Raw genomic sequence first — 14771 nt, forward strand, 5'->3', positions numbered from 1 at the left:
TGAAACTCCACTCAATATTTTTATTACCCCAAGACTTGACTCTTCCTGTGCACACCTCATCAGTGTCCTTTGTCTTTTCCCTGCATTTCTGTGTTTACCACAACTCGTACTATCCGATTCATCATTATCTATGTTTCTGATCTATTTATTTAACTCCAGTTAAATAAAACATTTATTTTGAATTTCTTGCTTTGTTTTCAACTCCTTGTGTCTTGGACCGTCCCTGTGCTATCTCCTCTAGCCTTATAACCTCTCAGGTTTGCTATGCTTGACTGTCCAAAATTTTGAATATTTACTGCTTCAGGAGGAAATCAGGAGAAAGGGTCGAAGGGTCAGCAGTGAAGACGGTCAAGAACTTCAAATACCTGAGTGTCAACCTCTTTACCCGAGCCTCGATATCAATACAATCATGAAAAAAGCTCGCCAGGGGCTATAGTTTGTGAGGAGTTTCGGTATGTCACCAAAGACTCGAGAAAAACTTCTACAGGTGTACCCTGGAGGGCATTCTGGCTGGTTGCATCACTGCCTGGTTTGACACAAGATAAGAAGAGTTTTGCCTTGTCTTGCGACATCACGGGCACCAGACTTCACTCCATTGAGGACATCTACAATGAGGCGGTGTCTTAAAAAAAATCAGCCTCTATCCTCACCATCCAGGCCATGCCCTCTTCACTCTGCTACCATCAGGAAGAAGGTGCAGGACCCTGAAGATGAACACCCAGCGGCACAAGGACGGCTTCTTCCCCTCCACCATCAGATTCCTGAATAATCAATGAACCAAAGACACTGGCTTATTTGTCTTTTTTTCTTTTTCTTGCACTATTTTTATTTATTGTTTAAAGTGGTTTATATAAATGTTTGCCCTGTGATGCTGCCACAAAACAATTTCATGGCATGCTCAAGACAACGAATCTTCATTCTGATATAAGCTTCCCTTCATTTGGCCGGGTCCTGTTCTCTGCAATTCCTTCCCAAAAACTATCTATTGGCTTATTTTTATTTCTTTAAGTTGTGGCTTTAAACCCTCATTTGACCAAGCTTTTGTTTTCTCCATTAATAAATTCCATGTGAATTTGTGTTACATTTTGTTTGCTGTGAATTGCCTTGGGATATCCCCTGTGTGGATCTATATAAATAAAAGATGTTATCATTGTAGCAAGTTGTGTATAGTAAGTACTGTATATAAAGCTTGGATATTTCTGTTTCTATTGTCAGAAATGAAGCCCAAATGAGTGATACAATGTATTAAGCAGAGAACTTTTACCTTTCCACTTAACCATTGAAAATGCTCCTTTCCTACCCTCATATTGTTTACATTCAAGTTCATATGGGAAGTTAAGGCAATAGAGATTTTTTTTGTGTGTTTTGCAGAAAAGCAGGTAAAATTTTGAGGGCAATGCAATTGCAGAGTATCTGTTAATCAGGCTCAGGAAAATGTTGCTGTGGATATTTAGTCATCCCACCACAGACAGACAGGAATGACATTGTGGATTCATGAGTTTGGATCTGCTTTTTCCTGGAGTAACTAGCCTCAGACTTCCTCAAACATGTTGACCCCAAGGAAATGCAAGATAACTGCAGACATTTAATAAATTCAGATCGTATTTTTGCTTTCAAGGAAATGAGCATCACGAAAATTTCTTGCTCCAATTTTTTGAAGGCTTATTAGCAGCAGAAAATTCAAACACTACTCACATTGATGATTTTCCAATGTTAGTTCGAGGCCAAAACAAATGTACCGATTTGAAAGTAAGAATCACAAATCAAGCCAATCTCCTTGGGTGAATCTCCCATCCCTCAGCACAAGGAGGGAGCAACTTTGCCGCACGTTAGCACAGGGTCGGCAATTTGCACATTACTTTTCCTTTAATAGCAAACTGGAGATCGTTAAAAGATGGCCTCTTGTGCCAGATTTCTCCCCTCTGTGGCCAAATGCACCATTAGCTCAGCCTCCTTGGCAAGCTAATCAGGTACCAATGATCTTCTAAAACCAAAGAGGCATACTTTATTCTGAAAAGTCAGGATAATCCGCACTGTTAACTTTTCATGGAAATTAACCCCATGCTAGGGGAATCCAGCCTCTATTTTCCCATCATAAAAAGATCAGGAGTTCGGTGTAAATTCAAGCCTGAACTTGCTGCCCAACTTTAGGGTTTAGGAGAAGGTAATTCCTTGGCAGTGATGCACAAGCAGAGTAAAACAAAAACATTTGGAGACATCACGAGGCTGTGAAAGGTGCAATTCAAATACAAGTTCTTTCAGTCTATAACATGAGGATATTGGAGGAATATTAAACAGTTTAAAAGTAAATACCATTCAAAGTACGTGAGCAAAATATTGAAATCATCTGCTATAACACATCTGCATCTGAATTCGTGAAAAATATGGAGTTGAGACAAGTTTTCTTTTGCTCTATTGACAATAAGCAAGTTTAATGGTTTGGATCAAGTCCCAGGATGAAGAGACTTGATTAAGTTGTGTCATACTTAACCTAATAGCTCATCTGAAGTCAATAGACTCATTGTTGATAAAAATGGAAACCAGACACTTTGTGCTCTCCACTTTAAGGACACAAGAGCAAGTGAATCACGTTTATTCCTAGTTTTAACTATTCCAATATAACACATCTGATTTCACCCACCAAACCTAGAAAAGAAACTCGAAAGAAGACTGACATAGTGATTAAAGTCATTTTGAAACAAGTTCAATGCAAATTTGGTGTGTCAGTGTCTAAAAATACTTCCCTGGGGCAATCAGAACAAAAATTGTGGAAATAATCCTTCTGTTGATTTGAGAAAAGGTGCAACATTCCTCTCCACCTCCCATTTTCTTAACACGTGGCACTAGGTGACTGGAGTAGCTTTACTGAAAGCCGCAAGCTAGCCCTCAAAAAACTGAAATGTGCTCTTCTCTGAGGAATTTGTTAAGTTCCTCTTCAAAGGACTGAAGCAACTTCTTAACCAGCACATAGTTCAGTAAACTGTTCCAGAGGGTGATGACTTTCCACAAAAATAACTCTTTCCTGGCATCTGACCTAAATGCTTGCCCAAAGTTCTTGAACGCATACTCCCCAGTCCAATCACTTCATCATTTTAATAACCTCAATTATATTGCCCGAAGTCTATTTTCTTCCAATATAAATAGCTCTGAATCTTAAACCATGTCATCATAACTAAGGGCTAAAGGGATAGATTGCACCTTGATCACACTCACGTGCAACTTCTCCAATATCTCAAATCTCCTTTGAATAAGTGGGTCATAAAATTAGCCTGAAAGGACTAGAACAGTTTTGAGACCTAATTCAGAACTGATACATGATAGCCCAAATGACATGATCAGGAAACTAATGTTTCCAAAAATGTTGCACTGTTTCTGTGACTCTTGTGCAAACATTTATTGCGTTCAATTCTCGTTGCCCCATTATATGAAGGATGTGGAAGCTTTAGGGAGGGTGCAGATGAGATTTACCAGGTGCTGCATGGATTGGAAAAGGTGTTATGAGAAAAGGTTGAATGAGCTAGGGCTTTTCTCTTCAGAACGATGGAGCGCGAGAGGAGAGCTAATATCTGAGATCATCCATTTCAGGGTAATGGAGGGAAACTTAGAGCAGTTGTCAGAGGTAGTTTCTTTATCACAAGGTGTCTGAAATTAATTGTCAGGGATTGTGGTGGAGGCAGATACAGCAGGGACATTTAAAAGGATGTAAGAAAAATGGAGAGTTATGGCCTGTGAGGGAGGAAAAGATTTGATTGATGTGGAGTTGGTTTATATAGGACAGCAAAACATTGTGGGCCAAAGGGCCTGTTCTGAGCTGTATTGTTGTTTGTTCTGAACAGTTAGTTAATCAGTTACCTTTAACCAAAACCAAAAGTATTTTAAGACCCAAAATATATTTGTTCACATTTAAAGCAGAAATAAATGTAATTCCCACATTTCTCTGTAGTGATCTATAAAATACAATTTTGGTCTTCTATGCATTCATGTCTCAGAAGTAAATTTAAGCAAGGAAAGGAATCAATACTTCTCAGAGGGAAGGAAAAAGGCAATGAAACTTACAAATTCAGACTAGAGGTGCATGAACAAGAAGTCTGGAGGGATTCTGTGGGAGAGGCAGCATCCTTTGGAGAGAAATGGATAGTCAAAGTTTGGAGTCAGGACGTCCAGTCAGTTATGTTCACCTCACCGTGTGGAAAAAATGGTGCTTGCATCCTGCTACAGTAAAATCCCGGTATCCAGAATTCAAGCAACCAGCAAAAAAAAAACATTTTAAAAATGAAAATAAATAAGAATAAAATAATAGGTAAAAATATGTGTTAAAGTGGTAAAAGTAAATGTTCTCTGAAGATACACAAAATTTTGGTAAGCTGGGAGCAAATATTCAGCTAGCAGAGGGCCTTAGTTGGGCTTTGCTCATAGCAGCTGTTTGAATAAAGTTGTATTTGAATAAAATGGCGTCACCCAGGATGAAGAGCTGGCTGATGCCACTCCCCATTGGGGTGATTCTCTTAAAGTGTCTCCTTATCCCTGCTTAGTTAGAATTGCCCCAGTCAGAGGCTTTATCTGTACACATTGGGAAGGGAGGGTGTGTGGGGGGGGGGGGGGGGGGGTGGTGTTAATTATTTATAATGTTATCTTTCGGGCAGCTCTGTGGAGGGGGAGGAACATGCAGATGCGATGACTATTAAATATTTTAAAAGAATGTGACTGAAATGAAAGTAAAATTATTTAAAGCTTAATTATTCATGCAAGTGAAGTTTATTCAGTGTAAGTAGTATTGAACTTTTGTCTTTTAAATTGTTTTTCTTTTTACACAGGTGTATTAGTTCAGTTTCATTAGGAGTAAGCCTTAAGCAACCAGAAAATACACTTATCCGGCATCTCCCAATCCCCATAGCTGCTGGATAACATGGGATTTACTGTATTTGTTTTAGTTCAATGTGGCATAGCATGGACTAAATTAGGAAGAAAAGAAAATAGTGGAACATTTGGCTTTTGGATTTGGTTTGTAATTCACTTTGTGTTCTAATGTAGGCAATTCACACATAGAATCTTTGCTCTTGAGATGAATGAATCCCCAGATGTTACTTTCTTTCTTACCTCTGAGATTTTCTCTTAAATGTTTTGCCATAAAATTCTTGAGGTCTATTCTAAATTGACTACGTCAAACAAAAAAGCTTCTGTATATGGTTCTCTACGTTATATATTTTGGGCTCTTTCATCCATGCTCCCAAACCTTGAGATTTCAGTTCCCATTCACTGGCAGGTAGATGTGGAAGGGAACACAAAAGTCTGCAGACATTGTGATTGTAGTAAAAACACAGAAATGCTGGAGAAAATCAGCAGGTCTCACTGCGTCCATAGGAGGTAAAGATATATAATCAACATTTCGAATGAGTAAATATCAGGTGGAGTCAGAGGGAGAGGGAAGAGAGAGAGAGAGAGAGAGAGAGAGAGAGAGAGAGAGAGACAACCAGAGGGAAGGAGACATGGGGAACATGGGGTGGGAGGGGGGGGCTAATGGAAACTGGAGGTCGGTGTCAATGCTATCTAGATGAAAGGTGTATGGACAGAATACAAGTTCCAAGATGAGGTGTTGTTCCTCCAATTTGTGGGTGGCATCACTCTAGCAGTGCATGTGACCATGGTCAGATATGTCAGTAAGGGAATGGGGCTAAAAATTGAAATGGGTGGCCACTGGAATATTCATGCTATTGTGACGGACAGAGCTGAGGTGTTCAACGAAGGGATCTCCCAGCCTGCGATCATTCTCTCTAATGTAAAGGAGTCCACACTGGGAACGTCAGATTCACAAGAGAAGTATTGCTTCACTTCAAGGGACTGTTTGGGGGCCTGATTGGTAGTGAGGGAGAAGGTGTGGATACAAGTAGAGCACCTCCTACGATCAGAGGTAGGTGCCAAAAGGGTGATTGGTGAGAAGTGAGTAGTGGATGGGGAGACATGGAGGGAGTGGTCCCTGCAGGAAGTGGAGAGGAAAAGGGCAGGGAAGATGTCTGGTGGTAGAATGATGTAGTAGGTGGCAGATGTGGAGGTTGGTGCGGTGGTAGGTGAGGACAAGGGGAATTCTGTCCTTGTGTGGGGGGTGGGGTGCAGAGAAGGCCAGGGCAGATGCGCTGAGTTGATGATGGTACAGGGGAAGCAATTTTATTTCAAGAAGGAGGACATTTCTGATGATCTGGTAATGAAGATCTCATCCTGGGAGCAGATGCAATGGAGACAGAAGAATTAAGAGAAAGGAATGGAATCCTTACAGGGGACAGGGTATAGAGGTGTGAAGAGGGGTATTTGAGGTAGCTGTGGGAGTTGGTGGTTTGTATAAGATGTCTGTTGTCTCCCGAGATGGAGACAGAGCGATCAAAAAAGGGGTGAGTGTTGCTTGAGGTGGACTAAGTGAATTTGAGGTTGGGGTGGAAGTTGGCAGCACAAAAGTAGTTGTGAAGGAAGAGTTGAGGGGCCTTGCCTGTGTTGGCTTGTAGTATGGACTGCTCCAACATAGCCATCAAAATGTCAGGCATAACTGGAGTTCATTTGGGAAACCATGGGTACTCCTTTGACTTGAAGAAAGTGGGATGAGTCAAAGGAGAAGTTATTGAGGGCTGGGACAAGTTCTATCAACCAGTGGAAAGTGGTAGTGGAGGGGGGAACTGGTTGAGTCTCCTGTCAAGAGTGAATTGAATGGCTTTGAAGCCTTTGATATGGAGAATGAAGGTGTATAGTGATTGGATGTCCATGGTAAAGATGAGACAGTCGAGTCCAGGAAACTGGAAGTTGTTCAAGTGATGGATGGTGTGTGAAGTTTCACATTTGTAGGTGGGGAGGGACTGGAACCTATGGGATAAAACCGAGTTGAGGCAAACGGATACTGGTTTGGTGGGGCAGGAGCATATGGAAAAGATGGGTCTGCTGGTACGACTGGATCTGTGGAAAGCTGTGAAGTACAATCTAATTCCTGACCATCTCATCCAATATGTGGGCTTCTGGTCTCCAACAGAAACACAAAACCTGCAATTGCTGAAATCTTGCGTGAACAAAGAGAATCTGGAGGAATTCAGCAGGTCATGGTGAGAAATAGTCCATCGACGTTTCAGGTCGGGAACCTTCATCTCAATTTATTGAGTCATTGTCTAATCTATATACATATGATATGCCACTTAATGTGCCAGGGGATTAAAATAAGAACCATTTATCATGATCCTCTTCAAGCATCGCCAACTACAACTAAAACATCCACCCTCCAAGTAGGTAGAGCGGATTAGAAAATATCATTCTTAAAAAAACATGACACCAACATCATCACTACCCATCCCATCTATTGTGAAAACAATTGAGTTTAGCTGGCTCTCAGAGCAGAGAACATTTCTAGAAAGGAGAACATTGGTCTTCTTAACGCAATATGAAACTAATGAGAAATTATGATCAAAGGTGGGTTTTAAATAACTTAGAGAAACGACTAGTTCTACGGAACTTTTGAAAGTCTCAACCTTGTAAGCTAATTGGATCTGCAGAAGATGAGAGATCGAGGTGTAGGATGCTGTTCTACAAAAAGCTAAAAAGATAGATTTGAGAATGGTTTATTGGTTTAGGAATAAACATTTGTCAGACTACTCCTATTGAGGATCAATCAAGATGAGTCTTGCTCTTCTAAAACCATGCATTATCCAAACTTCATGTGTGGGAGAACTGTGTGCGATATGGAAGTTACACAGCAACAATCATGTAATATTGCACATTGCATGTGCCAGCCAGAGTCACGGTGTGACATCTGTTTGTCCAAATTCATGCTTGTAATTCAAGATTACTATGGCCTTGGGCCTCAAAATATGAGTAAATCAGTCTGCATGCAGTTGATGGCTGAAAGTGAGTGTGGAGATACAGTATCCCTAGAAACTGGGGTTGAGGAAATAAATTTAGTAAATGAGTTTTAAACGCAGAGTAACAATTTCTCCAAGAAATTATAAATAATTGCATTGTCTTTCACCCTATCCATAATTTAAGATGAATTTTAAGTGGAATGTAAGTTTGTGACACATTTCCAATGTTTATATAATGTGCATGCACGTGCATGTATTGTAAAGTCCTTTCTAAATCTCTCTTGGTTTCTTAAGGCTGTTAAATTAATCTTTATCTGATTTTCTACATGGGCATTTACGGTCTCAGAATTGAATGAAGCCTTGACTGAAATAATTGCTCTTTTAGTGCAATGACATCTAGTTCAATTTTGAGATCCAAGCCTAAATTAGGGCTTTAATGTTGGGAATTGTAGAATAACAGAAATGATAAATGAATAGTTTTTTTTTGGTCTGTAGCCTATCTGCAACGTAGATTTGTTTTTCTCTGATCTAGGCCATTAAACCTTTAAATGTGTCTGGGTGGGTACTTGGTGTGTTTTAACCTATATAGCCAAGAGCGGGGAAGTGAAGTTATTCTCAAAAATACTTTTCTTTTGTCAAGCACAGATCACAATGGGTCGAATTGAGTTCTATGACTTGGTTTCTGATTCTTTCTTCATTCCTTGCTCCTACTCCAGTTCTCAGGGTTCTGTAATGACCACGATCCTACGTGGAATCTGCAGACTGCCACAGATTCGACAGATGGTGCGCTCAACAGGGTAGTTTGGGATATTGTGCATTGCTTTTGCTGCATGTGACCGGCCTTCATGCATTCCCAGTGCAGAGATTCAAGGTACTCGTCATTCCAAAAGGCACGTATTCATTTTGAATGATAAAAGGGCAAGGATTTCTACGAGTTGCTGAACAGGCTGTACTTTTTCACGGAACATTGAAGAATAACTTGAGTGTTTTTTTTCCCCTAATCTCCTGGAAATCTTTCTTTGATGAAACTCAGAGTGGAGTACTTGGTTTGAGAGTCTGAAATCAAGCATTTCAATTGCTGTATGGGGTTGATTCACCTGCAGACTCAATGCTCAATCCTGGGAGAGGATACTGTCATTGTTCATTTATCCAGCCAGTCAAAGGCCTCCTTGGTGATGTTTTTCCAGTGCTCTGGAATGTCTGCTGTAGGTGGTCCATCATTCTGAAGTGTGCAAGTGGATGGAGATTACTGCTGTCTTCTTGGTGTCAGGTCTAAGGTCTCAACTTCAAACACTCTAATCCTCTGTCAGCTGATGTTATGCAGCAGGTGCTGGTGAAGTAAGTGGTGGCGCTCGAGGTATGGAGAGTGATCTATATTTTGAAGGTTCTCACAGAGAATCTTAATTGTCAAGAGACAATGATAATGTGGTGGGGGCAACAATGGTTGTGTATGATGTAAATTATTAAAAGTCCATCCTTTGGTGAGTGATCTGGTGTTTGTTCTTATGTGTAAAACCTCCTGTGAGGCTAGAGTTCCTGGCTAGAGTTCCTGGTACTGGAGTGGAAATGGGAAACGTGCAACAATTCCCTGTTCATTAACTCTGTTCCAGATGGAAGAATTTTGGGGGTGATGTGTAGCTTTGTGACAGTGAAATTTATGAGAACTATTCGGGTGATTGACACCGCATTGGTTGGCCTAATCAGCACCAGTTTTAGTGGGCCAGTCGGTTAGAATCACAGGTGCTTCTCATTGCAAAGGATATATGGAATGATAATGAACTTCTAACAGTAACTATAGGCGTGAAGGATTCTCCACGATATCTTCCTCAAAGCCACAACACAGCTTGTTAGATTCAAGCCACCCAGTGTACAGAATCTATTTTGAATGCAAGGATAACAGGCAACCCTTTTCAAAATGATTTTCATGACTCATTGGAAACAAGGATCATACTGAGTGTAGGTTTATAGAGAAGGGAAAAGGTTCCTGCAAATGCAAATAATATGACTTTTTTCTAAATAGTTCTTTGAGTAGTCAACGTCTGTTTCTAATGTTCAGTATCTGGTTGCAAAGTCTGCTGAGGCTTGCAACACCCTCTGGATATTATGAGAAGGGACCGTGAGAATCACTCACTGTTTCTACTGAGATTAGCTGTTTCATAGCATACGAATTCAACTAGTAATTACATAATAAATACTGCAGTGTTTTATATGGTGTGAGAGGGAATTTTCATTTACCAGTAGCATGTGCTTGAATGAAAGATATGAAATTGTACCCTCATTCATGTTAACCCTTGCCTCACTTATCAAAAGCGTGTGCTGTCATCGATGTAAATGCTGATTAAGATTTTTGCCACACATTATTTAAGAAAAGGTTGGACAGGTCTATGGATGAGAAGAAGATGGAGGGTGATGGGCATTGTGCAGGGAGGTGGGACTAGAGAGGGGTGTTTGGTTCGGTGCGGACTAGAAGGGCCTAATGGCCTGTTTCCATGCTGTAAATTGTTATGTTATGTTATGCTACATAATAAACCTAGAAATAACTAAATATTAGTACATAAGCCCAATTGCTTGTATGTAAGGTTATTATTTACCAAATGTCTCTGTAGCACAATGATTAACATGACATGAAGATGTTCTAATATTGCACACGGTGGTAATTTCCTTACCACTAATGTAAAACTCAATGGTTTATAATTTTCTGTATTATCGGTGTTGCCCTTCTTAACAAAGGAAAAATATCGGTTGTTTATCAGTCTCCTGAGTCCTCAGCCATCTTCTCCCTAGCCTCACTCAGTAACCTGGAATAGATTCTATCAGGCTCTGGAGAATTATCGACCTTATTTTTTTTCAAGACCAGACACCATATCCTTCTTAATATGAACATGCCCTAGAATAACACATCTCTCTGATCTCACCATCATCCATGTCTTTTTCCTTGGTGAATACAATGTAAAGTCTTCACTAAGGAACTCATCTAATTCCTTCTGGCTCCATTTATAAACTCTGTTCTTTGACCTTGAGTGGGTCTACCCTACCCCCGGCTATCTTATTGCTCCTAGTATACATATCAAATGCCTTGGGGTGTTTCTTAATCCCACTTGCCAAGGACATTTCATGGTCCCTATTTCCCCTCAAATTCCTTGTTTAAGTTCTTTCTTGAGTACTTTATAATTCTCAAGGTCCTTGCCTGATTTACGCTTTATAACCTTTACATTTCATTACAAATTTGCAAAATCTTCTCATCCAAAATTCTCAAACCTTGCCATTTGTATATTTCATCCTTGCAGGATTCATCAATGCCCTGACTGAACTCCAACTAGCTGGCCTTGAAAAAACCTCTATATGTTAGATGTTAAATTACCCTCTCAACTATTGCTCCCAATCTTCTTTCTTCTGTTCTTGTCCAATACAGGGATGTTGTGCAGTTAGAGCATTTCAGAGAGATTAAGAATCATAATTGTCAAGAAAGAAAGCAATGGAGAGAGAGAGAGTGAGAATGAGTGACAGTGTGTCCGTGAACGTCAAGGGGGAATACTGCTGTTTTGTAGCAATCCCACTCTGCACCTCGGAGGACTAACTTGTAACTTTGCTCTCTGCCAACATCTGTTATTCAGTATTTTCATTCTCGGGTTGAGTAGTCCATGTCTGTTTCACATGTCCATTATCTGGTGAGAAGGATTTCCAGGTGGGAGAAAAATTGTGCCCTTTTTTTTTGTTCCATACTGGGAAGCCTTTTTCAGTGTGATAATGGAAAATAATAACATGTGACATTTTATTCACTGAACATTCAACCTCCAGTGCAACTGAAAACTGTAGCTTAGTTCTGTGTCAACACAATCTGACCTTATATAGTTGAAATAGTATTATTCAGTCATATTATTTAGCAGATTTTACTAAGGTACCAAAAGGCTGTAAATTGTTGCTCTTTGCAAGGACATTGCCCAAAAAAAGAAACATGAAATCTGTGAAATAGCGATTGCTTTATCTTACTCTTAGAAACAAAATGTGCTGACATCGCCCATCATTAATGGTTTCTACTATCCAGCTGTAAAGTACATTACATCATAACTGACTGTGTTTTAGGGCCACTTATAATACTTTCCTTATGCCTTCAGTTAAGGAGAAATGTTTTAATAAAAGAGGTAGATTTTTAGTTGTTTGAGATCAAAAAGGAAAATTTGGGCAAGGGAAATTGCACATTGGATCAAGCCATGGAGATTTTTTTTCATTTAGATTAACAAAAGGCAGGCTAACATTCATTCCCTGAATTTACCAGTTCTTTCGATGCTAGATTTAACACAGCAACATTCAGCTACTCATGCCTGCTCAGACATTCAATTTGATTGCGGCTGATCTGTGGTGACTTATCTGCTTTCACCTTCCTTAGCTCCATAAGCCTTGATAACCTTGCCAACAAAGATGAATAGATCTCATTTTTGAAAGCACCACATGTCCCTGCATCCTTAGCATCTGTCACTGGACTCCATACAGAGAGTCCAGTGGGAGAGCTCAATTGTGCTCTGATACAAGAGGAAATTTGCCTCTCCCATCCTTTGCCAAAAGAATTGGTGAATAAAAAGGTGGAATCGGAGTGCTGAACCCATTCATTTAAAACAGGGAATCCTGGCCTCATGAATTTGGCAGGAAGGATACACAAGTTTAGTTCTTCTATTTTTAAAATTTCTGAACATCAGAGACTAAGTGTTGAATATTTCGGGGTAGGGTCCCAGCAATATTGCCAACTCAGACCTACTCTCTGTTGAGGTCTTACTGTACCTTGTCTAAATGCCTTCTAAATCGCAAAGGAGATCTCAGCTCATTTAGCCTGCCACCTGTGGTCCAGATATACATCGATAGACTAAGTTCTCCAGCCTAGAAATTGTGGGCAACAGGCAAAGTCCAGCTTGATTTGACCCCATGTGTGGGAAAGGTAATATTAATATGAATGGTCTTACCGGCAGATCCCTCTGTGCTACTTGCGGCAGTAGTGGGTGGGACAACTGGAATTTCTGTGGGAGAGAAAGGCAGGCAACAGGAGTGAAACATTAATATATTTATCAAAGGAAGCACTGAAATTGAAAATATAAAATGTATTTGTGTCGGTCGTCATTGAACTTATCCACAATTCAGCAGAGCATATGGGAATTGTTACTTATTTACAGTCTCCATTCACAGGAATCACGGCTGAAGCAACAAATAGGAAAATTTATCTCCCAGCAAGACTTGATTCTTTCAAACCGACACCTTTCTGGCAGAAAGTCAGCAATGGGTTTGGTCATGCATGAAAGATCACTTGCATCTCAAAAGAAGTGAGATTGAACTCTGAGATTCTTGTTTCAGGTGAGTTTTTGTACACTTGAAGGCAAGTAGACAGCAAGGATAAAATATCAGGAATAGGGTCATATCAATTATCTAAAGTCAGTAAGAGATCAGGATCTGACCCTGTCGGGGATGCATAGTTTACCAGAGCAAGTAGAGAAATGGTAGGTAATTGCATGATGTAATTCACCCAAATAATAAAACGAGAACTAGAATGAAGAATCAAGTCTTATAGAAACACGTGACACATTATGCTCCCCATTGTCTGACCCTGTAATGCTTTAAAGCTCATTTAAATTAACCATAATTATTTTATCTTTATGTTTATATTTTGGCAGAAGTGATTTGGATATAGTCATGTTCCAGAATAAAGTAAAATCGTAATGCTCCAAATGACTTTAGGATGTAAAACAGTTCAGATTCACTTAAAATTGTATCAAAATATAAAACTTTATTCTTTTTATCTTGTAGCAAGAGTCAAAATTGGATTTTCAACTTTAAGTCATGGATAAATTTATCGCAGGGGAAAGAAATGGGAGTGCCTTTCGGTTGTACAAGGAATTGGCTTAGAGGCTGTGTTTTCATTCGGATTTTGAGCATTTGAAATCTAAAGTAGAATTTATTTACTTTTTAAGTTCAAACTTCCTTTTAGCTAACTATTTTTCTCATCTATCTTTGAAGGGAGTGGTTTATGTGCAAGATGATTCCATGAGATGGGTAAGAGACTGGAGTGACTCATTCAAAAGGCCAGATTTTGATTGCAAGCTTGAATGGTGACTTTAATGCCCATTGATCGGAGGAGGATTTTGTCCTCACTAACTGTTCACTTAAGCATCTTTCTTAGGTGAACAATGGAAATTTTTACAAATATTAAGGCCCAACTGCAGCTGAAGCTACTACTTCATTATCAACTCTGATGCAAAAAAGCTTCATGAGATAAAATTGTGTAAAGAGATACACAAGTGTGTTACTGTGATACAAGCTGATGGGTAACCTTATAGAAATATACAAAATCATAAGGTCAATAGCCAGTCTTTTTCCCAGAGTAGAAGAGACTAAAACTAGAGGGCACAGGTTTAAAGTGGGGGAAGAAAGCTTTAAAAGCTAAATTTTTCCACAGTAGGCGGTGCATATCTGAAGAGATGCCAGAAGAAGTAATGCAGGTGGATACAGTGACACGGAGGAATGGTTTAGAGGGACATGGGCCAAATACAGGCAATTGGGATGAGCTCAGGTGGGCAGCTTGGAAGGCCTAACCCTAATGTGCTCAGCTCTTGACTCTCCCTCTTTGTGTCGCTTAGCATTACACATCAAATAGGGCATTCAGCACTGAGCAGTCAGTGTCATTCTGGATGGGGGAATTTCCTCATCTATTTATAGATTTCTTTCGTACCATAAAGTTGGAAATCTGTTTGCTGCTAACCAATCGCACATTGACAATGACGGTGGGACGTGGCAAGTTTCTAACATTGACTAGAATATGTTCCTACCAAAGATAGTGAATGAGGAGTCTGAAAAACAGAACTTTTCTTTATTGACCAGATAAATTTTCGCAGTTGTGTCAAACTTTTGTACTTCAGACAGAAACATCCCTCCCCCCAAAGAATTGTGGTTAATTCAGCA

The 14771-nt window shown here is 39.8% G+C and overlaps 1 protein-coding gene across 3 annotated transcripts in view; it reads right to left on the reverse strand.

Moving 5' to 3' along the window:
* The window catches only part of ntn1a (netrin 1a), a 176487-nt gene that overhangs the window by 35766 nt on the left and 125950 nt on the right, over window positions 1-14771 (reverse strand). For all 3 annotated transcript variants that reach the window (XM_069930266.1, XM_069930264.1, XM_069930265.1), the window contains one exon: window positions 12785-12838. In XM_069930266.1, the coding sequence (XP_069786367.1) occupies window positions 12785-12838 (54 nt within the window). The remainder of the gene's footprint in view (window positions 1-12784; window positions 12839-14771) is intronic.

This window comes from Narcine bancroftii, chromosome 3, assembly GCF_036971445.1.
Source record: "Narcine bancroftii isolate sNarBan1 chromosome 3, sNarBan1.hap1, whole genome shotgun sequence".
NCBI classification, from domain to species: Eukaryota; Metazoa; Chordata; class Chondrichthyes; order Torpediniformes; family Narcinidae; genus Narcine; species Narcine bancroftii.